Genomic DNA, 25857 nt, shown 5'->3' on the forward strand with positions numbered 1-25857 from the left:
GCAGCTGGACCTCAGCAGGGTGCTTGCTTCCAGTGGGAGGGGCCTCTGCAGGCCGTGTCACAGCCGAGCGCGAATTTGGGGGCAGGGCTGCTGTGAACAGTGCTTGTGGGTGTGTGAAGAAATGTGATGTCAGTTGAGGTTTCTTACAAAGAATGAAAATGTATCTTTCTAAGGCAGATGTGTACCATCTCTTCTCATCACTTGTCTTATGTGTCAGAGAAAGGGGCGCCTGGCTTCCCTGGTCCTGAAACGCAAAGAGAGAGTGTGCCAGGGCCCCTTGGTGTTTGTGGTGGCCAGCTGATGCGGGTGTGCCCTAAGTGGCCAGCATCAGAAGGGGAATGCCACCATCGCGGGTCTTGGCAGCAGTGCCAGGCATGGTGGGTGGCTCTCCACTGCTTGCATGACGTTGCACTGTTTGCAGTTTCATTTTCAAAGCTCTTGGTCTCACAACAGGCTCCAGAAGTGGACAGGGCAGCAATTTTGTAGCCCTATTTTATAGATGAGTAGCCTGAGGCCCAGAGAAGGGGAGGGATTGTCTGAGTTGGGTGTGGGAAAGTTGGGAACGGAAGGTGAGGTCCTGCCCTTGGGGCTCTGGCTCCTTGTGCCTGGAAGTGCCCAAGTTCTAGCCCAAGACTCAGAGTCTAAGGTCCTGCAGGAGACACGGTGGCCGGAGGGATGAGGGCTTATCCTGACCCTGGGGGGCAATGGACCCAAGTTAGTGGGCCTGGCAGCTGCTTTTGAGTGGCTCTCGAACATCTCTGTCTTTGGATTATGACGTGGCATTTGTCTTCATATCGTTTGGACTTTGATTGTCTTGTTACAAAAGTAAGACGTGTTTATTATACAATTTTGAGTTGTCAAATGGTATAATTTACAAGGTAAAAATCCCCTGGAGGTCAGCCCTTCCAGACATAATCAGCATTAACAGCTCAGCCTCGGTTCTCCAGACATTTTTTTATCAGCATCACTTGGCTTTTTGCAGTGCGCCCTCCTGGCTAATTCTCCTGGACTGTTTGCATTTTTAATTCCCATGAGTTGGCCTTCCCTGCCATCACTGCCCATTGCCGCCACATATGAGTCTTGATGGGGACCATGGCGAGTGCAGGTGGGGCCTGGGCAGGCAGGGGGCAGTGGGCAGAGAGGAGTTCCTTTTCCACCCCCAGCGCTGGGGCTTTCTCCTGCCCCAGCCCAGGTGGGTGTGTCTGTGTGACCGAGGAAAGAGACAAGGCTGTGGAGAGTGCAGGCCCGGAGTGTTGCTTCCCACAGATTGAGGAGGAGAGGCCTTGAGACCTTACCCCAAAGGGCACTCTCTGCCCTGTCTGCTCCAGCCCTGGTGTGGCACATACGTGCACATGTGCACACACACGCAAACACACACATCCCTGGGGAAGGGCAAGACCTTCTCTTGTCTTCTCCTCAGCCACACAGACACACAGATGGCCTTTTAATTATGTGGGCGAGGAGGCCAGCAGCCCACACACTTGGATCTGGCATCCCTTATTAACTGAGTTTGCAGCAAAGCCAGGCCAGGCAACATGGAGGTCACCTGTCTACTCCAGTATGAACGTGGCCTCCCTCTACAGACCAGGTAAGAAACCCCCCAGGCTCCCTGACCATAAGGGTATAGGAAAGTGGCCACCTGCAGCCCCATTGTCAGTGATCCTGGGTGCCAGGCAGCGGGCTGGGGCCAGAGCTGCAGTCTGTGGTCCAGATTGGAGCCTGCCTGCTAAGTCTGGCCTTCGTAGCACCCTGGCTTCCTTGTCCTTCACCATCTCCCAGAGTATGCCCAGATTCATGTCCATTGAGTCCATGATGCCATCCAACTGTCTCATCCTCTGTCGATCCCTTCTCCTTTTGCCCTCAGACTTTCCCAGCATCAGGGTCTTTGACTCTTCACATCAGGTGGCCAAAGTATTGGAGCTTCAGCTTCAGTAACAGTCCTTCCAATGAATATTCAGGGTTGCTTTCCTTTAGGATTGACTGGTTTGATCTCCTTGCTCTCTAAGGGACTCTCAAGAATCTTCTCCAGCACCACAGTTTGAAAGCGTCAATTCTTTGGAGACACATGGAGTCAGTGAAAACCACCTTGCCCCCCTGAGGCAGCCCTCTTCTGGGGCTCTTGTCTCTGGGGTCCCCAAAGACAGCATCCCCTCCCGCCCCACAGTCCCTGATGTGGAGGTGACACCAGCTCCCTCTCTCTGACCCTCCCTCCCTAACACTCTCTTCTGTCTGTCTCTCTCTCTCTGCTTTGGGGCTGGTGCACTTATGTCTCCCCCCCACCGGTGCACTTCGCTTGGAGGAGAAAGGCGAATCGATAGACAGAAGCCATGAACTTTGCAGTCCACAGAGCAATCAAGTGAAATGTATTGATGTTTCTGAGGCAGCTTCGTTTTCTTCCTCCTTCAGATTTTCTTTGTTAATTTTTAAATACATGAGCAGACCTGATATATTTTTAACAAGTGTAAACAATTCAAAAGTCAATGAAAAATTAAAATCTGTTCTGCCTGCCATCATCTCCAAACCCCTTTCTCCCTGTCCTACCACCATATACTTGCTATAGGGTTATTTTTTGTTTTGTTTTTAATGATAAAAATAGGCTCTTACCCATAACTCTGCAAGCTGGTTTTTTTCTCACTTAAAAGAATATCATGGGCATCCCTCCAGGTCAATAGATATAGATTTTACTGTATCCTTTTTAATGGCTGCGTAAAATCATATATTATATATTGTGATTTAATTATTCACCTATTGATGGGCATTCAGATGATTTCTGGCGTTTTGCCTCTGTGAGCAATACCGAAACGTCCTTATGTGTATATGATGCTTCTATTTCCATGGGGCAGGTACTCCAAAACAAATTGTGTGTTTTAATTTTCAACAGACATTACCAGACTATATTCTGAAAATGATAGCCTTTTGTGCCCATTTATACCTGAATCCTTGCCTGCCATAAATATTATTGGTGTTTATCATTTTGCCCAATACACTAGATGAAAAATGATATTGCATTTTTAAAATTTCTACATTTGACTATCTCTTCGTATCTTTATAATTTATTGATATTTAAGCTTCCCTTTTTTTAATTGGCTGTTTAAACTCACCGCTCATTTTTTATTATGTTGTTTATTTCCTCTTACTGATTTGTATTAATAGATGTTCCTTAGGGATATTAAATGAGTTGCAAATATTTTTCTCCTTGACTTTACATTTTGTTTGACTTTAGCCTTATAGCATTTTGCCATTTTTTTCATTCTTTTTTTTACATTTATTTTTAATTGGAGGATAGTTGCTTTGCAATGTTCCTGCCTTACATTGACATGAATCAGCCATGTCCCCTCCCTCTTCAGCGTCCCTCCCACCTCCCTCCCCATCCCACCCCTCTAGGCTGGCTCAGAGTACTGGGTGGTGCTCCCTTCCTCAGAGGGTGAGTTCCTGCTGGCTGTCTTTGTATATGGTCGCATAGATGCTGCAATACTGCTCTCTCAGTTCACCCCACCCTCTCCTTCCTCTGCTGAGTCCACAAGCTTGCTCTCTGTGTCTGCATTTCTATTGCCCCCCTACAAATAGGTTCATCAGCATCATTTTTCTAGATTCCATATATATTGTATTTTACCATTTAAAACCAATTTCTTTTCATTTTTGTGAAGTTAAGTATGTCTTTTTGTTTTGTTTTGTGGCTCTAGCTTATTTTTAAATGTCTTTCTCCCTAAGGTTCAAAAAATTGCTAAATAAACAGTTTAAATAATGTGAGAATAAAAAGATATACTTAAATATGACAAAACTTACCCAAAAAGCAGAAATGTAGCACCAAGTATCACATTAACTGATAAAGCACAGAAGCCACGTTCTAGCAAAGAACAAGTCAAAAATACCTCCATCATCACCATCATTCAACAGTATTTTGTAGTATTTAACTAAAGTAATAAGGCAAGAAAATAAAATTACTTGTTACTATTGGAAAAGAAAAAATTCTCAGGAATTCCCTGGTGGTCCAGTGGTTAGGACTCCTCAGTTCCACTGCAAAGAGCTTGGGTTCAGTCCTGGTTGGGGAACTAAGATCCTGCAAGCTACAGGGTGCAGCCAAAAAAGAGAAAAAATTATCTTATTTGTAGATGATGTAATTGTATGCAAGAAAATCAAGGTAATCTACAAAAACAACCCACTGGCATTAATGAGACAACTGGAAAGTGACAGGACAGAAGGTAAATCAGTAGTTTACACCAAACTACTGTGCAACTGTTGGTGTGAACCATTTGCTGCAAAAAATCAACAATTTTAAACTATTCTAATTAGAAGTAGAAATGGAAAAATCCATTCATAATTGCAACAAAAATTGTAAAATGTCAAGAAACAAATTTTTAAAGACTATAACTCAAACACAGAGAAAATTACGGAATCTTATCGAAGGCCATAGGGTGGAATATCACTAAACCTTAGAAAAGAATGAGATAATGACATCTGCAGCAATATGGATGGACTTAGAGATTATCATTCTAAATGAAGTCAAACAAATATCCTACAAGTTCACTTATATGTAGAATCTAAAAATGGTACAAGTAAACTTATTTACAAACCAGAAATGGACTCACAGACATAGAAAACAAACTTAGACGCTCAGACATAAAAAACAAACTTACGGTTACCAAAGGGGAAAAGGTAGGGAGGGATAATGTGGGGATTTGGGTTTAACAAATACACACTGCTAGCTCTTACCGCCTTTTCCGGGCAACTGCCATCTCCCTGGTCCACTTGACACTTTCCTGTGCCCTGTCCGCCCTACTAAAGCCAGCAGGTGCCTTCCCCCCCCACCACCACCCCCAAGGCTCTGGTGGCCAACAGGACCTTTTGCTTGCAGTCCCTCAGGACTTATTTGCATACTTTAAAACCTGCTGCCTGCAGGTGTGCCTTCCAATCAGCCTGATCTAGGTGCTCACTAATCCTCTCCATTGGAGTGGTCTTGGCGCACCTCCAAACACTGGGAGCTACTGAAAATAAAATAAGCTCCTTGGACAATCACAAGGTTTGTGAGGGAAGCAAGAGGTAGGACTGGGTTGGCACTGGTGTTCCTCTGCTACCTGGGGCCAGTCCTTCAAGATAAATAGATAAACAAGGACCTACTGTATAGCACAGTTGTAACAACCTATAATGGAAAAGAATCTGAAAAAGTATATATAATCACTTTGCTATACACCTGAAACATTGTAAGTCAGCTATACTTCAATTTTTTAAAGAGTTACTATAACCAAAAGGTAGATTACTATAATCAAGAGAAACAGTATGATATTGTTACCAGAATAAATAGAATATCTATTTTATATAGATAAGTGGATCAGAATAGAAAAATAACAGAGCTAAGGATGTATGGAAGCTGAAGATAGGTAGCTTTTCATTTCCGTGGGAAAATAACTGGTTTATTTAACAAGCAGGGCGAGCATAATTAGATTCCCATCCCATTCTGTGTGTACCCAGAAACACAGTGCAGACAGATTAAAGGTCTAAATGTTAAAAATAACACAAAGGATGTGTCAGAGAAAGATATGAAGGGTTTCTTTCCTCTGCGTTAAACTCAGAGCTGGTAGAGCGCTGGTGCCTCAGGACAGGTGGGCTGACTCCCTGAGTTTGCTACACTCTCCCTCCTCCGGACACGGGGTGTTGATTTTGGTCAAGGACTCGCCTGCAGAACCCCTTGGCAAGCCCCATACAAGCTTACTCGTAGCAGGACGTTCATCCCTTCTCCAGGATGGGATGAGAAACAGTGTGTCCTGAGTTCCCCCTGTGACTGGCCCTGGGTCTGACCTGGCTGCCTCTGGGGGCAGAGCTCCACCCTCCCACCCGATCAATCCAGCTGGGGTGTGGGCAACACACTACTTTCCCTTGGCAGGTCATTGCTCCAAGTTTATGGCAGCAATAAAATACAGTCAGTTTTTGTGCCTCCCAGGTCCCTTTGTTCCTCTGTGAAATATAATATGTAAATGGTAGAAATGGTACAGTGGGCTCTTGGGTCTTAATCCCTTTAAGAGCTGGGCCACATCTTTTGAAGGCTTATTTCCTTTCAACTGGATTCTCACTTTGGAGCAATGTATGGAAAGATATTTGCTGGGAATGGGGATATTAATCTGGCATATTTGGGAAATAAGGGATTACTTTCTTTTTTTTTCTTGTACACTGGAAAGCTTAGAGGAAGCAGCTGAGGCTTTGGTTCAGCAGCTCAGTTATGTCAGGACAGATGTCTTTGTAATTCTTGCTCTTTCCCTTGTGCTCTTTCCCACAAGATGGTTGCTACAGTTCCAGCCATCACTATAAAGAAAAGAAAAAAAGAGGCTAGAAAATTAAGCTTTTTGCTTCTGCAACCTTGCATCATAATAGAAGTAGGCTGGTACCTGTGCTGGAGGAGCCTGATTCCCTGTTGATGGAGAGCTGAATTGATCTGGCTGAAGTCATTAAATGTGGCAGTTTTTCTCAGGATTTTGTATGTCTCTACCTCCAGTATTCCAGGCGGTAAAGCATCTGCCTACAATGCAGGAGACCCGGGTTCAATCCCTGGGTTGGGAAGATCCCCTGGAGAAGGAAATAGCAACCCACTCCAGTATTCTTGCCTGGAAAATCCCATGGATGGAGGAGCCTGGTAGGCTACAGTTCATGGGGCCGCAAAGAGTTGGACACGACTGGACGACTTCACTTTCACTTTCACCTCCAGTGCTGAGAATACTTAATGTGATGGGGCTTTTTGTCTTCATCCCCCAGTGTGTGACTAGGAGACAGCACTGCCCTGCGTCTGCTCTGTGGTTGCCCTGCCCACCTTTCCCAGCAGTTACTGAACACCTGAGATGGGGTGGGGCTGGAGCTGAAGCCCCACATAAGTAAGTGTTCGTCACTTAATCGCGTCTGACTCTTTGAGACCTCATGGACTATATAGCCCACCAGGCTCCTCTGTCCATGAGATTCTCCAGGCAAGAATACCGAGTGGGCTGCTATGCCCTCCTCCAGGGGATCTTCCCAACCCAGGAACCCAAGTCTTTTGCTTTGGAGGCAAAATCTTTACCCTCTGAGACACCAGGGAAGCCAAGTCTCCAGTCCGTACAGCGCTTGCTCTGAGGGTTTTTTGGGATGTGTGTGCTTCTCCAAGACGGGGGTTGGCAAGCCAAGGCCCTAGGGCACCAACCCCTGGATCAGTGAGATTCTGCTGTGTTTGCCTCTCCTGGGGCCAGGGCCCCATCACCTAAAGCTTTCATAACTCCCCTGTGGCCTGGCCAGATCAGGGTGGCCTTTCTACTCTGCCTGCCTCCCTAAACCCCGGAAAGCCCCAGCTGAGCCGACGGGTGCCTGAGCTCCCAGTAGCCATGAGGCAAACTCATTTTCCCCTCCCTGCTGAGGCCTGGGTCACAATCCCTCCCAGGACCCTCCGCGAGAGCCCTCCCACCCCCTCCCCATCATTCCCCTGAGCAGAGTACAGCCTTTCTGGATGGAATTGAACAGAATAACACATGGGTTCCCTTCAAGGTCTATTCTGGAAAAGTACATTGAGTTTCAGATTTGTTCCAGGTGGGTAGTTTTAAGAAAAATCAGAGTTTCCTTATCACTTCATTGGTTTGCTAGATTTTAAACAAATTTTTTTAGAATTCTAAACTGGGTTCTGTGTTTGCGGTCCAGTGAAAGCAAGCTTTGGGGTTGTTTGGGTTGAGTGGTCTGATTCAGCTCAACCACAAATGTTTTGCCTGGGGCCACCCTTCCTGAATGACCCCTCAGCCAATCCTTCCGCCCTCTCACCGCCATCTCCTGTCCGCCTGGAGAAGCCGAGTCAGGGGTGCTGTGTTGGCCTCAGCCAGGGCTCCTTGCCTCACGGCCATTATCTCCTCTGATGCTCCGAACAGCCAGTGGGGCAGTTATGGACGTGAAACTGACTCTGAGTGGTGGATGAGGAGGGGGACATCTGCCCAAGGCCACATTGGCTCCAGGCTCCTAAGTCCCAGCCCACGCTCCTGCCACACACGCTGGCTTTCCGCTCCTGGACTTGGTTCGAGGGTTTTGGGCTGCTGAGAACAGAGACAACAAAGGACAGCTCAAGTCAGGGGTTGCTGGCAGGCTGCTGAGGAAGGCCTTCCGGAAGCAGGGGTGGACAGGAAGGTCTTTCCAGGCCTGTGGTGCTAGAGCTCAGAGTAGCAGCTGCCTCTGCTGCTCAGGGAACACTGAGATCAGCTCCATGCCCCAGCCTCTGCTCGCCCAGCAGTTGGACACGACTGCAAGTCTGCACACCCTGCAGTCTCAGCCTCTGTTCCCGCTCTCAGGACCCCGTGTCCACACTCGGGGAGGATGTGATTGGCCCAGCTCCCTTCTGCTCAGGCTGCTGTTTATGCGTCTAGCCTGCATCCCGTCAGCTGTTATAGACGGTGTGGCCAGTGAGGCCCAATTTGAGGCTGTTTTCCCCACAAGCAGAGCTGGAACAGAGCAGGGGGAAATTACTCTCTGTTGCTCGATAGCCATTGAACCACAGAGTTGGGTGTTTTGTATCTTACAGGATAGTGAGCTCTTTGTCACTGGGAGCATTCAAACAGAGGCTGGATATTTTACTAGGGATACTACAGCTCAGACACTAGGAGAAGCTTACTGTAGGCTTGTTACTACGTATCCAGAGCTAGGCCCCCATGTTGTGACCAGGACTGGGGGAATGGAGACACATTCCATGGCCCAAGATCGAGGCAGCCACTCAGCTTTGAACTTGAGACCTCTGTCTCGTTAACACAGAGCTGTAGCCGGCTGAGCTAATAAACAGTTTCGTGGCAGCCGTTTTTCCATCAAACGCATATGCTGTTTCCTGACTTCTTAACACAGCATGCTATTTATACCAGTAGATCCATTCATTCTTAATGAGCCACGGTTGTGGATTGTAAACTGTTTTATTTTCAGACAGGATTGCTCACTGCCCAGAGCCAGTTGTTGCTATGCTGCCTTCCTTCTTTCTCTGTTCCTGAGAAATTAGCATTTTGGAAGCTCCTTGGGGGCGCTTAGCTGCCCTCTCCCCACCCCTCAGTCATCGCCAGTGTTTCCTCAGCAGATTCAGGACTTGCTGTTTCTGTCACATCAGCCTGGATGCGGTGCGTGGACTCCCTGCAGCCTTCAGAGCAGCTGGGAATGCGTGTTGTGTGCGGGGAGGTGGGGGAGGCAGGCTGGCTGAGGCTCAGAGAAGCAGGCAGAGCAGAGAGGGAGGGCTTCTGTACTTGGAGGCAAGGTGCCGTCTGTCCTGGGAGGCTTGGACATTTGCTGGTATTGTAGGTCGCAAACTGGTGGAACAGTGACTCCCCCTGACTCACTGCTTTAAATTTATCGACAACGTTTTTTAAAAGGTGGAGAATTCTCATGAAAAGAATATAGAGTTCCGGCTTCTTTTTTGAAAAGCAGAAGGTCTGGCCATACTGCCCTTCCCTGGATAAACTGGACAGGCTAAATGGCAGTTCCCCCTTCACACAGACCCTGCAGTCTCTGGTTTGCCACAGTCTCCACCCCTCCCTATTGTCTCTAGTGCCTTTTTTTTTTTTTTTTTTAGATATTTGGTACTGTTATTTTGTGTTTTGATTGCTGCACTGGGTCTTCTTTGCTGCATGTGGGTTTTCTAATTAGAGAGAGCGGCACGTGGGCTTCCCACTGTGGTGACCCCTCTTGTTGCAGGGCACAGGCTCTAGGCATACGGGCTCAGGAGTTGCGGCTTGCTGCTTGTAGGGCAGGCGGGTGGGCGGGCTCCAGGAGCTGCGGCGCACAGGCTTAGTGGTTTCGGCTCCCAGGCTCTAGAGCACAGGCTCAGTAGTTGTGGTGCACAGACTTAGCTGCTCTGCAGCATGTGGAATCTTCCTGGACTAGGAATCGAACCTGTGTCCCCTGCGTTGGCAGGCAGATTCTTATCCACTGTGCCACCAGGGAAGCCCATCTCTCATGCTCTTTGATCATCGCCCTCGCTGGGCTAATCTGAAGAAAGTGAAATCGTTCTTGTTTCTACATCCCTATGAAAGTGAGAGAATAGAAGTTAGACCCGTTGCCAAAAAAAGCGGGCACACGTCTCCGTAGAAGTGGAGAGTTCTCACATCCAGCCTGCCTCACTCACTGCCCCTTCACCTGACCAGAGGAAGGCAGGAGCCTGACCAGGTCATGTCTGTGGGTCCCTCCTTCTGATCGGACTCTGCAAATCCTGCCCACAGTGGTTCTGTGCTTTCTGGGGAGGGGACCCACCACCATCACCCCCAGAGCCTTGTCAATAAGAACTTTAGAGGTCAGGCCTTGCAGAGCCCCAGGGTTTTTGTGAGGGGAGGGGTGAGGCAGTTTGTTTTGTTTTCCCTGCTCAGTCATGTCTGACTCCTTTTCAACCCCATGGACTGTAGCTCACCAGGCTCCTCTGTCCATGGGATTCTCCAGGCAAGAATACTGGAGTGGGTTGCCATGCCCTTCTCCAGGGGATCTTCCAGACCCAGGGATCATGTTGTTCTTTAATTTGGCTGCGTCTCATCTTAGTTGTGGCACACGGAATCTCTGATCTTCCTTGCAACGTGAGAAATCGTCATTCCAGCACATGGAATCCAGGTCCCCACCCAGGGATCCAAACCGGGCCCCCTGCATTGGGAGCGCAGAGTCTTAACCACTGGACCACCAGGGAAGTCCTGAGCTCCTGTGTCTTAACGGGGACCCCTGGGTCAGAAAACTTGGCTTTTTTGGAAGTCCTTCCTCCCTGGGCCTCGGTTTCCCTATGCATAGGATGGGGCAAAGGGGTCTGGGACAGAGAGTCTGTGCTCTTCCAGCTTTCCCATGTCACCGTCCTAAATCCAGGGGGATGAGACTCTGTGCAGAGATTTCTGGTAGGTGGTACACCAGCTCTCAGACTATATGTTTAAGCTGTCTCTACCAGAAAGACCAGCCCCATCTCAGCAATGGCCACACACTCACACACACACATGCACACACACGTGCATACACACGCGGGCGTACCCACACACGCAGTCCTGCTATGTGCGGCCCGTGAAATCCCGGCACACTCGCCGCCACCCCAACCCCGCGCTCCGCGCTCCTGGTAAACAGTCGCTGAGTGCCTGTGAACTTCCCTCGCGGTCCTGTGCCCAGCATCGTCTCTCCTGCTTCATCATCACCTTCCCTGTCTCCTTCGTTTTACACCCTGCATGGGTTCTAGCATCCTGGGGAGTTGGAAGTGCCTGGGGTTTTTTCATGTATGAAGATAATAAAAACCACCAGATATACGCGGACAGATATAAGCTAGAAAGAGCTGTTCAGAGAGGAGAGAAAAGAGAGGCTCCTTTGAATAATCTGAGAAGGGCGCTGTGTGTCCAGCCTGGCCCCATTGACCCAGGTCTTCATGGTGTAGGTCTGTGGTTTGGGTCCAGAAAGTAAAAAGGCCTGGCTGGACAGTGCTGTGTGTGGCTTCCACTCGGCGTTTGGGGACAGGTAAAGCACCCATGCCATCAGGGGCAGGAGAAGCGGGGAGTGGCGCTGAGTCTCCTGAGCCCACTGAGGACCTTGCTGGCGCAAACACAGACAGTTGGCGTTCTGGGCGGCCATGGTTCCTCCAGGCTCAGATAAGGGCCTGGGTGCCGCGGGCCTACGGGTGAGAGAAGCAGGTCTCAGGCCTCAGCTGCCGTGGACTGCAGCCCATGCTGGGTTTTGTGTATTCTGTGATCAATGCCCCACCCCCTAAATACCTGTACTGGAGGCACTACTGTTGTCCCATTTCACAGAAGAGGAAACCAAGGCTTGGAACGGTCAGATAACTTGCCTTGTAGCCTTGGCATGGGCAGAATAAGAAATCCCCATGGTGTTCAGGAAACTCTGCCCTTCTCCTAAGTCTCAGGGAAACAGAGGCCCTAGCCTCATCTTACGCGGCTGTGTTTTGAAAGATAAGCCTATGTGTTACTAATTTATCTTGACCTTCAGAGTCCTCGGTGAAGCCAAACGCTAGCTCGGTGCAGGGGCCACCCCCAGAACAGGAGCCCTGAGCAGCCAGGAGCCACCATTGTTCCCACTGCTGTGCCCCACCCCGGCCTCTGCAGCCCTCTGGCCTGTCCTGGGTGTCCTCGCTGGCTAGGGGCTTGATTCCCCAAGAGCAGGAGGCCCTCATTAGCCACACCACAGAGGTCAGGGGCATGGGTGTCGTTTCTAATTTGTCCGAATCCAATGACAGCCTCAGCTGATTGGATGACTCCAGCTGCAAGGTGAAGCCTTGGGATTCCTTGCCGCCCCCCAACCCCACAATCCCCATCTGAGCTGAATTGGGAGAGCAAGGCCCAGCCCCACCCCAGGCAGCCTGGCTCTAGCTAAGCAGATGTCCTCAGCAGCTGCTGCTGCTATCGTATAATAGTCACGAAGTCATGCCCAACTCTTGAGAATCCATGGACTGTAGCCCGCCAGGCTCCTCTGTCCATGGGATTCTCCAGGCAAGAATACTGGAGTGGGTTGCCATTTCTTTCTCCAGGGATTTTCCCAACCCAGAAATCGCACCCACATGTCCTGCTGGGCAGGCAGATTCCTTACCGCTGAGCCACCTGGGAAGCCCTGGATGGCCGCAGAAGTCTTGCCAAGTGCAGTAGAGCGCTCCCCTCTCCAGCTGCTCACCTGTCTTGCCGTGTGAACCTACAACTTAATTCTACTCGCTCTAGTTTTCTTGGCCTTTGGGGACCTGGGTGAAGAGAATAAATCTGGGCCCGCCTGCCTCATCTGACTCCAATAAAGCCCTCGGAGATAACAGGGCTGGCTGTGCTCGGCTCCGCCATCCTCTCCCCCGATCTCCTGTCCATCACAGGGTGGAGGCCCCACGAATGGGGCTAGTTGATTCCTACTCACTAGTCCAGCCTCGGCAGCAGAGGCAAAGAATGTCTGTCTGCCCAGTGATCTTCATAGAGGAAAAAGGGGCTGGACTGCCCCTGCTTGAGTTGCCCCTGGCGTCCATATGGAGTCTGGGCAAAGCTGACAGCCCTTCCCACACCCAGGATGAGATCAGATGCCATGGGCCTTGCAGGGGCTGAGATTCTAGGATGAGGGAACCTGAGGGACGCACCCTGAGGCCAGACTCTGAGGGGATGTGCCCGACAGAGACCCAGAGACAGGTGGACAGAGAGGTAGAGTGACGGGAGAGTGAGAGACACCAACCAAAATGGGAAGAGGGACCAAGAGACCAACGCAGAGAGACTTGGAACAGTGGGGACACAAAGGCCCACAAGAGAGGCAAAGGCAGAGGGAGACTTTTTTAAACCATCAGCAAGAGAGGCACAAAGAGATGAAGTCAGAGACACAGAGAGACATCAAGAAGGACAGAGAGAGGAATGACGTCATGGAGTGGATGAGGCACATTTCATATCCCACAGAGGAGCCAGCAGGAGGTTCACGCCCGCTTTGCTGCATCTCTGCCATAAATCAGAAGCAATAACCGGCCAGAGGGAAGCACTGCAGACCACACCCAGACCAGCCCCTCGTCCCCTAAGTGCCTGAGTCTGGAACCTTCCTCTTGAGCCTGTCCTGGCCGCAAAGATGCCCACCACCTGGCCTTTGCCTTTCCTGTCCTCTGTCAGGATGCCTGGCACACCCCAGTCCCAGCATCTCTACCTGCCAAAATCATGCTCATCTTTAAATTCCACCTCTTCCAGGAAGCTCTCCCTGATTTCTTCTTTCCCTGACCACTCTGCACCCCCGCTACAGAGTAGTGGTATTGTGTTCTCTCTGGCAGAATCTGTTCTTAGCTTCCATCTGTCCATTCCCCTCTTCTCTCTGGAGCGCTTCCAGCCAGGACAGGACCATAGGATGTCAGTGCTGGCGACCACATCTCTATCGATCTGAGAGGATTCTTCTTCATTATCTGGTGCCTCCTGTCTCTCTGCAAGCCCCAAAGAGGGAGTTAATTAAAATCAATGGCAATGAATAAACAAGCAGGAGAAACCCTCCACTCCCCACTCTCAATTCCTGGCCTGGTCTGGGCCGTCCCTGGTAAGATCCCGGGGGCAGCCTAGAAGGGGAACCAAGGAAGGCGGTCCCACAGCCTCACCCTCCCTCTATGGTGGTCCTGCAACTATCCCACCTCAGAGGGGAGGAAATGAAGCCCAGAGTGGTCAGGCAGCTGGCAAGGGAGGGTCATCTGGATCTCCAGACTCCAGGCCAGGAGGGAGGCAGACTCTGAGGCTCTCTGACTCCAATCAGCCCCTCCTTAGGAGGACAGGCCCCCTGGGCTTGAGGCTATTTTTCTTTCTTCCTTTCAGATCCCTGCTCTCTAGGGCCCTGAGGGAAGTTTCTGAAGCAAAGGGAGAACCTATCCTTGGGTCCCGGGTTTGGAAGAAGAGAAGGTTTTGCATGAACAGTACGCTCCCCTCCCCAGAGCCCACTCATCCTGTGTCCATGGCAACCGGCCTCCGACAGCCCCCCTCCATTAGTCCATCCCTGGCTCCGGCTGAGGCCATTATCTCCTGTCGCCTGGCTTGTCCCACCCAAGTGTCCTTTGGGGAGGGGAGACACCTGCTTGGTTGAACACCCAGCCCCAGCTGGCTGGCCACTACCTCGCTGACCACCATCCGTCCTGCCATCTCCGTGGGGTGCCATGTACTCTCCTGGGGAGGATTTTTCAGAAAGCAGTCAACATGTATTTACTGAGTGCCCACTTGGCCCAGGGCCCAGCACTGGGGGCTGAGGGAAGGAGGCAGACGCCGATTAAGATGTGGCCCTGCCGTTAAGGGGTTTCTGGTAGAACTGGGCAAGTCAAGGCAGGCATCTGTGGGAAACACAGTGCAATGCCGGCAGGGGGGTGGGGGTGGGGAGTGTGAGAGGGACCAGCAGGTGTAGGGAGAGCAGGGTTGGGGGCCGTCTTCCATCCTTGGGCGAGAGAAACTTTCCAACACAGGCACGATTTGGGTCGGTTCCTAGAGGATGAACTGGAATCTCATTTTGGAAAATATTTATAGGCTTGTATAGTTTTTTTTATTATTTATTTATTTCTTTGGCTGTGCTGGGTCTTAATTGCAGGACTGGAATCGTTAGTTGCAGCATATGTGATCTTGGAGCAAACGCCAGGAGATAGTGAAGGACAGGGAAGCCTGGCGTGCTGCTGTCCATGGGGTTGCAAAGAGTCGGGCATGAATGAGCGAATTTGGCTGCCCCAGGTCTTAGTTGCGGCTTGCCAACTCTTGGTTGTGGCATGTGAGATCTACTTCCCTGACCAGGGGTTGAAGCCAGACCCCCTGCGCTGGGAGCGAGGCGTCTTAGCCACTGGACCGCCAGGGAAGTCCCTCGAATAGCTTTTTAAACTTGCAGTGCATTACAGCCTACTTGATCTTATTTTATTGTTATTGCCTCCATTGTACAGATGAGAAGATTGAGGTTCAGAGAGATTACGGTATTTGTCCAGAAGTGTCCAAAGCAGAGCCAGTATTCAACCCTAGATGTTGGGAGAGAACTAGGTGTTTTTCTCACCCACGTGGCAGCTCCTGCCTGATGGGAAAAGGCATGTTGAAGGGACTGAAGATGAACTGGCCTGCCTTCAGGGGGCCAGAGCCCTTGGGATAAGCCCAGACCAAGGGACACCCTGCATCCTGAGTGAGGAAGAAAGAGTAGAGATTCCAGCCACAGATAGTCCTGGGTTCCAATCCAGCTCAGCCTCCAGACAGACTCTGAAGCCTTCAATGTCTCGTGAAGCACGACTTGGAAATCTGAGTTCCCCTAGAAAAGGAAAGTCCACCCCCGTGAGGTTGGCCTGGGCATCAAACATGCTGGGTCCAGAGGCCATCCCCATGCCACATGGTGTGGGCCATGAGTTCAGGATGCCCCCCAAATAAAATAGTTCATCTATCAAGCATCTGCCATGTGCCAGACACTGTCTGTGTTATTTCTGCTAATGCTCACAACAACCCAGGGGAGGATCCATCATTGCCCCCTTTCATAGGTGAGCCTGCCAAGCACAGAGGTGAAGGAACTGGCCCGAAGTCACACAGCTGGCAAGTGGCAGAGCCAAGACACTGTCTGACTCAGAGCCAGTGCCTCTTCACCACCCCCACAACCTCCCTCCTGCTGCCGCCAAACAGAGCCCCAGACGTGGGAGGCATCTTGGTGGGATTTTGGGCTGCGAGCCTGGCCCCGCTTGCGGGTGGCACAGCCATCACCTGTCCCCGTGGGGACATCTTTTTGACTCTTCTCTGCAGCCGCGCCAGCCTGGTGGGCTGGGTAAGGCTAATTGGGGATGTCTCTGCATTCCCTGGGGCCTTATCTTTCCTTTACAATAAAAGTTGGGTTTTTTTTTTGTTTTTAGCGTGCAAAATTTTCCACCATCTGCTTTGCCTTGGCAGAATGTTTGCTGAAAATATCTCTTCCTCTCTAATTCCCATAATTTCTGGGGGCTTTGGGAGCCTCCAAGCAGAGCAGCAGCAACTCACAAGGGCCTCCCAAGCTCACAGGCTGCTGGTTGTCCTTGTGCCAGGCAGGCGGATGTCATGTAGCCCAGAAATCACATACCCCCCGTCTCTCAGCCAGAGAGGGGCACTGGGATCTCTCCACTGATGGATCAAAGCTGACCTGAAGTTGAATCCTAGAATTCAAGACCCAGAGTGTCTAGGCTGTCTAGGTTGGCCTGTTTTTGTGTGTGGTGAAGCCCTGAGAGGTACCCCCAGGGTCACAAAGAGAGAGGGTGGCAGATCAGAGCCAGGAAACGGGTTCACTAAATCCTAGTGCAGGGCTATGAGGTCACGTAGCCAGCATCCTGCCTGTACCCTGGACCATTGCAGGCGAGGTTTCTCCACAAGCCAGCAGCTGCCACACATGTTCTTTGCAGCAGTTGGAAAGACTTTCCGAAAGGGAAGACTTCCCCCCACCTTCATGTACCAAAACTCTTGAGTTTCCATGGTGACAATCAAATTGCAAATCCATCCAAGAGGAAAAAAAAAATACCCAGAGAAGTGAGCATGGCTGGCGCTGGTGCTGTCCGCTGCTGAGGATGAGAGCCAGGCAGAATGGGGCAGCCCTGCTGGGGCATGATGGGAAAATCTCAGGGATGCCAGGTCCCCAAGCAAGTGGTCCAGGGGCCCAGGCCACTGCAGGAGGGGGCCTCCTCCCTGCCTCCTGGCAGAGTTCCAGTGAATCCACTTAGTGACACCTCCTTTTTGAGGAAGCTATCAAGACAGTCTTCTCCCTGGTGTTTTCCCATTTTCAACCTGAAAAATCAAGCGTGGGCAGAATACAAGCACTTGTCACCAACCAGGCCATCCTAGACTCAGCCTTTGGGGAATTAGAGGTAAAAAATCAGCCTTCAGACACACAGTGTTTTGAGGATGGAGGAGCAAGGGCCAAAAGATTTATGAGCCTAAAAGCTTTGTTAATAGACCTGGAAGATTTACGATTGCAGCTGTCATGTAGAGAGAAAGGTAGCAACAGCAATCGAACGGCAAATTAACCAAGGTTTGGGTTTTACAGCGACATTTGGAGGGGGAGGAGGAAGAAAAACTTCTACCTTTGCTGCTGGAGGAGAACTGGGGTAAATGGCGTTTGCATTGGGCAGTGTCCAGGGATGTTCTCCACATTGTCTCTTCAGCATCTTTCTTTCCCAATGACAGTAAGTGCCAAGGCCAGGTGTCAACACTGCTGACTTCCTTGGGCTATTCCTTTCGAGTGAGGTTTTAGGGTGGATTAGAAACAGGATTGGGTTTGCATCACAGAGACCTCTAAGCTGAGGCTTGGCCCCCTGCTTGAAATCCCAGACACAATGAACAACAATGCTTGAGCCAAGGGAGATGCATTCAAAAGGAATGCGGCCTTGCTGGCTGCTTCTCTGCTCTGCGACACCTTTGTGAGCTTAGTTGTCACCTAGGGCTGTTCTCCCGCTTCCACAGCTATGGCCCTTGGGGTTCTATAAAAGGAGACAAAGAACAAGCCCACTGACTGTCACCTGGGGAGGTTTATTTTTTTCTAAACCTTGCACAGCATAGGCACCATATGGGAACCAGGCAACATGGTGCCCGAGCCCCACCTCCAGGGCTGGGGCTTTGGACAAGACCTACCCCTCCCAGCAAAACACGCTCTTGCAACATAGCTCAGCAGTACTCTTGCAACTTAAGCCCACTCTCAACCCAACACTGTGACCAGGTGCCACAGATGATAGGACAGGGAGTGAAGGAATGGGGTGAATGGGCTGGCCACCATAACCCGGAGTCTTGGAAGCTCTTGGTATGTCATGCCCCTGCAGCACCTGCTTATTGGCACCAAAGGATCCAGGTATTATTTCCATACCATGAAGCCCCATGTCATGTCCCGCTATCCCCTGCTGCCCCAGCCTCATATTTCCCACTCCACCCTAGAATTACAAAGATCCAGCATATCCAGCATGGGGCAGACAGAACATTCCACGTCAGGAAGAAGGAATGAAGGTGAAGGTGAAGGTGAATTTGCTCAGTTGTGTCCGACTCTTTGCGACCCCACAGGCTGTAGCTTACCAGGCTCCTCCGTCCATGGGATTTTCCAGGCAAGAGTACTGGAGTAAGCATCTCTACCAGAGAGATGAGAAAACCAGTGTGGAGATCAGTCACTGTGTTCTCCTCAGGGACTTCCCGCTGCCTAACAGGCTGCTGGACACCCTCCTGCTGGGGGCAGGGGCAGAATATTCCAGATCCCTTTGCATCTGCCCCAAAGGAGAGATGCTTGCTCACTCCTGCCCCCTCACACTCCATTTGTCTGGGGACCCACAGGGTTGGCGGTTAGTCAGTCAGTGCATGAGTCAAAAAATACGTAAATGCTTATAAAACGAATGCCCATAAAATCAGACCTCAGTGGATTCTTAATCAAAGAAACTCAGTCTGGGACCTAAAAAGCAATTGCAAAATAAGTCAGGCCTTTACTTACATTTCTCAAATACAACGAATGGGGCAGGCGTGTGGATCCCAACCCCTCCAAGTCTCCATCTCCTTTTGATTCTAGATCTGGAAAGCCCAAAAAGCCAAAGCAGAACTCTGCCTCGAGGGTGAGGAGAGAAAGAAGCACAGCAGAAAGAGCAAAACCCGTAAGCAGACAGAGGAAGGCAAAGCTGGAAACAAACTGTTAGCACTCCTCTTGCCCCACCCCCAGGATCAGGTCTGTGGGAGAAGCACGCTAGGCTCAGTCATGATGTGATTTGGCCCCTGCCTTCAGGAACCTCCAAGTCTGCTGGGGGAAAACACACACACAACACTTAAAGCAGAAAGTTTGGTTGCTGCAAGTGTAGCAAAATACACAGCATGTTCGGCCAACCAGATGGAGACCATAGAGGGCTTCCTGGGGGAGGCGGTACCCAAACTAAGCCAGGAGGAGAAGGGTGGGCAGGGAATTCTGGGGAGAGGAAAGCCAGTCCCTGCAGGAGGTGCTGACAGTTTGGCAGGAGCTCCAGGTGGCCTGGGGCCAGAGGAGCCTCAGGCAGGAGAGCCGGTTGTACAGTTGTTGGGGATGAGGCTGAAGAAGTAGAGGAGGGTGGGAGTTTGGGCTCTTGCTTTGCTGTGTCTTTAAAGTGAAAGTGTCAGTCACTCAGTCGTGTCTGACTCTTTGCGACCCCATGAACTGTAGCCCACCAGGCTCCTCTGTCCATGGGATTCTCCAGGCAAGAATACTGGAGTGGGTTGCATTCCCTTCTCCAGGGGATCTTTCTGACCCAGGGATTGAACTGGGGTCTCCTGCATTACAGGCAGATTCTTTACCGTTGGAGCCACTTAAGCTCAGCTTCAGTTTAAAGAAATGGAATCTGGGAATCACAGGCAATGCAATATAGATGCAGTTTAGACATGAAAGACCATGTGGGCTGATCTCAAAGAAGCACCCAAGCCCTACATCAAAAGATTGGCAAGTGGATGCACATTTCTAAGCTTAAAATGAAACTAGAGTGTTTAATGTATGAATAGATCCTGTATTACGACTCCCACTGTTGACTAACCAGCCAAATATGGTCCCATTTAGTCCAGAAAAGAGGGTTTCTACCACAGTGGGTGTTCACCGTGGGAGCTCCCCCTCCCCTCCCCTCTCCCGGGATTCCAGCCCCACCAGCCTGGCTCCCTTCTGCGTTCACAAGACCCCACTGGGAGTTACTGGATGAGCTGGGATGAGAGCCCAGACCTGCTGGCTCCGAGTTCAGTCCTCCCAGTGGAATCAGAGTGGTTATAAACACAGTCTGTGGAGCCAGCCCACCAGAGAAAGCATCCCATTATGGTCAAGGGCCTCAGTTTCCTTGCCTGGGAAATGGGGACAATGCTATTTCCTATCTTGCAGAGTTGTTGCGAAGCTTCTGCTAGTTAGCGAATGTCAGGGGCCTGGAGCCCTCTGTCAGGTCAGCGAGGACTGGAATTATTCCTGCAGGGCATCACTGGATGCCTTTAAGCATTGCCAAGTGCATGCTTCAGAGTAGTTGGGCCTGCACCAAAGCGGATAATCGGCTCCTCCCAGCGAGAGGCTTCTGATCCAGCCCCAGGGAGGGGGTGACGTGTGGAGATGGGCTGCCCTGGCACTCACCTCTTTGCCTGGCAGAAAGGAGTCCCCTGCCGGCCCCATGCTCCAAACACCAGGACCGGCAGAGGTCCCATGCCATCTCGTCTTGGCAGGAGGAGGAGGCCTGCCCTGGTCCCCTCTGTAGGACACACCTGCTGGCAGTGGCCAGTGGGGGGTGAGTGGGGGGTGACCTCCTGTGCTGGTGTCTCTTTTCCAGTGGTTTCCAGCGACAGTGACAGCGACTCTGACCTCAGCTCCTCCAGCCTGGATGACAGACTCCCGCCCGCGGGGGTCAGGGACCCGAAAGGCAACAAACCCTGGGGCGAGTCAGGTAAGTGACTGACTTAGCTGACAGGAAGTGCAGGGAGCAGCACTGTTTGCTTCCCAAGCCCCGAGGGCGGTGGCTCTCCTCCTCCTGTGGCCTCTGCTTCCCAGCAGCTCCTTGGTGGGGGTTGGTGGAACGGTTCTAGATCCAGGAGGCAAAGTGGGCCTTTGGCTGGGATGACTGGGAGCTACAGGGTTGGCGCCACTCAAGAACAGATGGAAAAGGGAGTTCCTGGTGCCCTAGTGGTTAGGATTCTGGGCTTTCACTGTGGTGGGTTCAATCCCTGGTTGGGGAACTGAGATCCCGCAAACTGCACAGAGCAGCCAAAAGTAAAAAACCACCATGAACAGACGGAAGGGAGGCTCCGGTGTACACGCAGAGAAGGCCTGGGGCACATTTTCCTTCCCACGCATGAAGGGCCTTCCCAGGAATGGGACCAGCTTCATTCACAGTTACTCCAGAGGTTAGAACTGGGATATTTGCAAGATGTTTCCAGAGGCTGATTCTTAGTATATAAGAAGAAAGCTTTTCAATAACTGCCCCAAGCTGAAAAGAAATGGAAAGCTGGGTGATCTCCTGCCAGAACTGATATGGAAGGCATTCCTGCAGGGGTGGCCATCTGCACTCGATAAGAGATGCCAAATGCCTGGCACACATACTTTTACTTCTGCGCCTCTGCCCATGGCAGACATTACTAGTTGATCATGATACTCTCTCCCAAAGAGCCTGACATGGGCCTTAGAATCCTTCTCCATGGAGTTTTCCAAGTGATCAGTGTCAGTAGGCAGGGCTGATGCATGGGGTTTAAATTGTCCCTGGACCAGATGACCTCCTAGTCCCCTTTAAGCTGAAGATTCTCTCTTAGGAAAATGTGGAGCACACTCACCTGCCAGCCTTGGTTTCCGGGGCAGGCTGTATACTTCCGTCCCTCTCCACACCACCATAGCCTTCTCCCTTTCTCTTCATACCAACTCTCAGCTGTGACCTAGCGGGTCCAGGAGACAAAAAGACAGAGTGGAGTCTTGCGGACCCCATTTCTGCTCTCTCAGCAAGCGGGTACTAACAACTGGGTCTGAATGAGGATTCCTTAGTTACTAAAGGCAGCAGTGAGTGTCCCTCTTGTTGTGTTAACAGATATACACACACTTCCCCTGCTACATGCTCCTTCTCTGAGGGCATTGTCCATTTTCATGTGGGTAACTACTTGTTCCTTAGTTAAATGACCCAAGGGCCCACTCAGTTGTCCTTGTAAGATTGTGGGCCAGTCAGCAGCGGCCAAAGGATGGGGCTCCCACTAGACCATGGCAACCGTGTGAATAGGGGAAAAGGCGATGGCCATTCTCGGGAGGAGGGGCTCTGGTGGACAGTCCCATAGATACAGGTCACAATTCCAAATGAGGAGACTAGATCAGCTCCCTTGTCCAGGCTGAGTTCTTCCCTGTCTCGGTTCAAGGCCCAAAGGGCCCAACCCGGAGCCAATCACGGGGTCTTCTTGCAGGTGGCAGTGTGGAGTCACTGAAGATGGGGCCCACCCGCCCAGCCAGCTGCCTCTCGGGGAGCCAGAGCAGCCTGGCCAGTGAGACCGGGACAGGCTCTGCCGACCCACAGGGGGGCCCCCGCACCCTGGCCGGACCCAAAGGGCCCCGGTGAGTACTAAGCCACCTTCCAACCCCCCACCTCCTCTCCGTCTGCCCCCCACCCCTGTGGCCTGCTCCCCTCTGTGTAGCCTGCCTCGTCCTCATCTGTGCTCCAACACTGGGGAGCGCTGGGGGATGTTTTCAATTCCCCCCTGTTCACTGAGCACTGAGCCAGGTGCTGGGGGAACCCAGGCGAGCCAGACCCATCCCCGCCCACAATGAACAAAGGGAGGGACCCAGATCTCAAGGCTGACCATCTCTGTCTGTTCTCAGTAACACTGGTTGTTAGCATCCTCAGTTTTATCAAATGTAATCTTTCCAAGTATTTCACCATCCCTGTAAGAGTCACAGTAACTCCACCCTGAGAACACCTACTATCCACCAGAGGGTGTGCCCAGCCTGGGCCAGGTGTGGTAGGGGACAGTTTCTGAGACCTCCAGAAACTTACCACATAACTGAAGAAGCTGAATCAGTTTGCCCCAAACAGAGCCCAGGCCAGAGCAGTCCCAGATCCTAAGAAGGGTGAAATCGGGACCTGTGGAGCCCGGCCCACCCTGCACATCCAAGGGCAACTTTCATTCTCTCGGCCAAGAAGTCAGGGTGCTTATTATCCCCATTTGATGGGTGTGGGAGCCAAGGGCAAGAATCCAAGCTCCCACCTGCCCCAGCTGGCCTGGGACCATCATACAGTCGGGAGATAAGGGGGTCCTCACTCTCAAGTGGGAGAAAAGCGTGCAGGTGCAGGATTGGCCCCTGGCCTCCTTCCAGAAAGAAGCCGCAGCTGGACTAAGTGCCTCCACAGCCAGAGAATCCACAGGCGCACGCTGTGTGGGTCAACAGAGCAGCTGATGCCCCTGCTGTGCGTGGGGCGACTGAGGGAGCCTGGTGGGGTGGGGTCACCCACCAGGAAACCCAGTGGGAGCCCTCATCCCCTCTTCCTTCACCCCCCTCCCCTTCCCGCATTCCCCCTCATTGTGAGCATGAGAAAGAGAGGCAGACTGTGACATGGAGGGGGCAGGTCTCAGGGGAAGGCACCGCAGACATGGTTTGGGTCCTCTCCCATCCCCTAGCCTCCTGCAGCCCCCCACAGAGGGCAGTTTGGAATCCAGCAGGCCCAAGCTCTAACCCCAGCTCTGCCATCCACACCCATGGGAACTTGGGCAAACCGTCAGGTCGAACCACATGCAACTGTATTTTTGTAGATCAAAAGTAGTTAAATACTGGCAGTTGCATAGGGTTCGATCTAATATCTGATCTCTCGGCACCCAGTTGCATTATCACTAAAGTGGGGACCACGTCGTGTCCCTCCCGGGTTGTGGGCAGGGTAAGCTCCAGGGTTCACGTGGGGTACCTACCCGCACAGGTCTCCAGGACATGTCCAGTGGCTGCCCGATGATCTGTGTGCCGTGTGGCCCAGCACATGGACAGGGTTCCAGGGCTTAAGTTTTACTTGGACAGGACTGGCCTAGAAGGTTTTCTCTTCTGACATCTACTTTTTTTAATTTTTATTTTTTAAGTTGTTTTCTTTTTAATGTGGACCATTTTTATACTGAACTTGTTACAATATTGCTTCCGTTGTTTATGTTTTGATTTTGGGGGGGGAGGCCATAAGGCATGTGAGATCTTAGCTCCCCAACCAAGGATCGAACTTGCACCTCCTGCTTTGGAAGGCAAAGTCTTAACCACTGGGCAACCAAGGAGGTCCCTCTCATGTCCATTTGCTCCTGCTGGCATCCCAGGATCACCTGTGTTGATTAGCCCGGGGTTGATGGCCACACTGGAGCACAGGGAGTGGGCGACTTGCCGGCAATGACTCGGCAGGGCTGAGTCAGTAGAGCAGGGCTGGCCCCGGGCTCAGCCCCCAGCCCTCCCCAGCACTCCCCCACTTAGTTTCAGAGAGGGTGGCTGCTTCAGGTGCAGGTCGCTCCAGCAAGGAGTCCACCTTCCTGCATTCCATTCCCAAAGTTCACACTGTCCCTGGAGCGGGACTCTGCTTCTGCTCACTCTACTGTGGCCTTTCTTTTCTCTCTCTCAAAGGTAAAAGGCACACCTGGGCCAGCCCCCACTGCTGACGTGGCCTCCAACGGTCCGCTCCACCTGCCCTGGACAGAGGTGTGCTTGGTGCACGGGGCAGACTTTCCAGTGGAAGAGCTTGAGAGAGAGGGGGAGAGAGAGCTGGAGCCAGACCCCTCCCGGTTCCTTCCTGACCAGTCCTGGAGCCCTTGGCCACCAGCCCTGTCGGACATGACCTCTAACTCAACAAACCAGTGTTTGGGGGGCTGAGTCTGCTCCCCCAGACCCAGTGCCTTTCTGCACCCCTTCTTTCCTGGGAGCCCCCCCACCCCTGCCCCAGCCACTCCATTCCACCTTGACCTTTATTTATTGCCCTTCCCTCTCCCCAGCCTACTCCCGTGTTCATTTTAAGTTTGCTGTCGTCTTGGTTGGACTGGAAGGGCCTCCAGACCCACCCGTGGGACCTTCCCATGTGCACTGCTGTCTCAGAGGTGGGGCTTTCTCCATATTTGTATTCATGGAGGAAGACATCCAGGCCTGAGGGTGACCCTTCCCCAAGGAGCATGGCCCCCAGAGAGGAGCCCAGTGGAGGTGGGAGGAGAGGTCCACCCCCCACTTCCCCTCTTGCTGCAGCCCCCAGACATGGATACAGTCACCTCCCTCCTGACCCAGGATCTGCTCTTGAACTTGGCTCTCTGTTAGGTCTCTCAGAAGCCCTCCCCCTGGGCTGGTGGGGCTGGAAAGGATTCTGGGGAACACTGAATTTGTTCACCAAAGAGCAGCCTTCAGCTGAGTTCCATACTGGGGCGCAAAGCTCCCCAAGCCATTAATTCACTCTTCTTCAGTAGGCTCGGTTTGGCAGAAAAACACTTAATTCAGGGTGCAGGCAATGCTTCTGGAAAACCCTTCCTGTAGGAGAGAGAACGTGCCCGCGCGTGTGTGGTGCCCATACCCTCCCATCCTTCCTGCCTGTCCCATGCCTGGTCCTTGAAGGGCCTTCCTCTCCAGGCTCTCAGACCCCTGCTATGAGCTCTTTTGCCCTTGTTGCTGGCAGACAGTTTAAAAAAAAAGTCCTGTTTCCCTGTGACAAGTTATGCTTCAGAATAAAAACAATAAAGATTAGATTTGCATTGAGCCAGTGTGTTGATCAAAAGGCCACAATCACTTGTGTGTCTGAAATGCATAAGTAGAGAAACGGATGGGAAAAAAAAAAATGGTACAGTGGTTGCTGGAACACTTGCTAAACTTCAGTAAAAGGAATAAACTAGATCTGCAGGGATTAGAAGGACTCACAAACCTAATATTGAAAAACAAGGCCATTGATGTAAGAATAAAAAGTATATGTATAAATAATCAAAATGAGTTATATTAACTTGTACGTACATGTGTAAAAATGTTTGTAAAATGGACAAGGACTTCTAGTTA

At 51.4% G+C, this 25857-nt stretch overlaps 1 protein-coding gene across 12 annotated transcripts in view; it reads left to right on the top strand.

The window, feature by feature from the left end:
* RPH3AL (rabphilin 3A like (without C2 domains)) overlaps window positions 1-25566 on the top strand; it is a 138439-nt gene extending 112873 nt beyond the window's left edge. For all 12 annotated transcript variants that reach the window (XM_069603095.1, XM_069603088.1, XM_069603090.1 and 9 more), the window contains 3 exons: window positions 20675-20788; window positions 22281-22428; window positions 24457-25566. In XM_069603095.1, the coding sequence (XP_069459196.1) occupies window positions 20675-20788; window positions 22281-22428; window positions 24457-24460 (266 nt within the window). In that variant the 3' untranslated portion in view covers window positions 24461-25566. The remainder of the gene's footprint in view (window positions 1-20674; window positions 20789-22280; window positions 22429-24456) is intronic.
* The last annotated feature ends 291 nt before the right edge of the window (window positions 25567-25857 follow it).

The sequence above is a fragment of the Ovis canadensis genome, chromosome 11 (assembly GCF_042477335.2).
Source record: "Ovis canadensis isolate MfBH-ARS-UI-01 breed Bighorn chromosome 11, ARS-UI_OviCan_v2, whole genome shotgun sequence".
Lineage (NCBI taxonomy): Eukaryota > Metazoa > Chordata > Mammalia > Artiodactyla > Bovidae > Ovis > Ovis canadensis.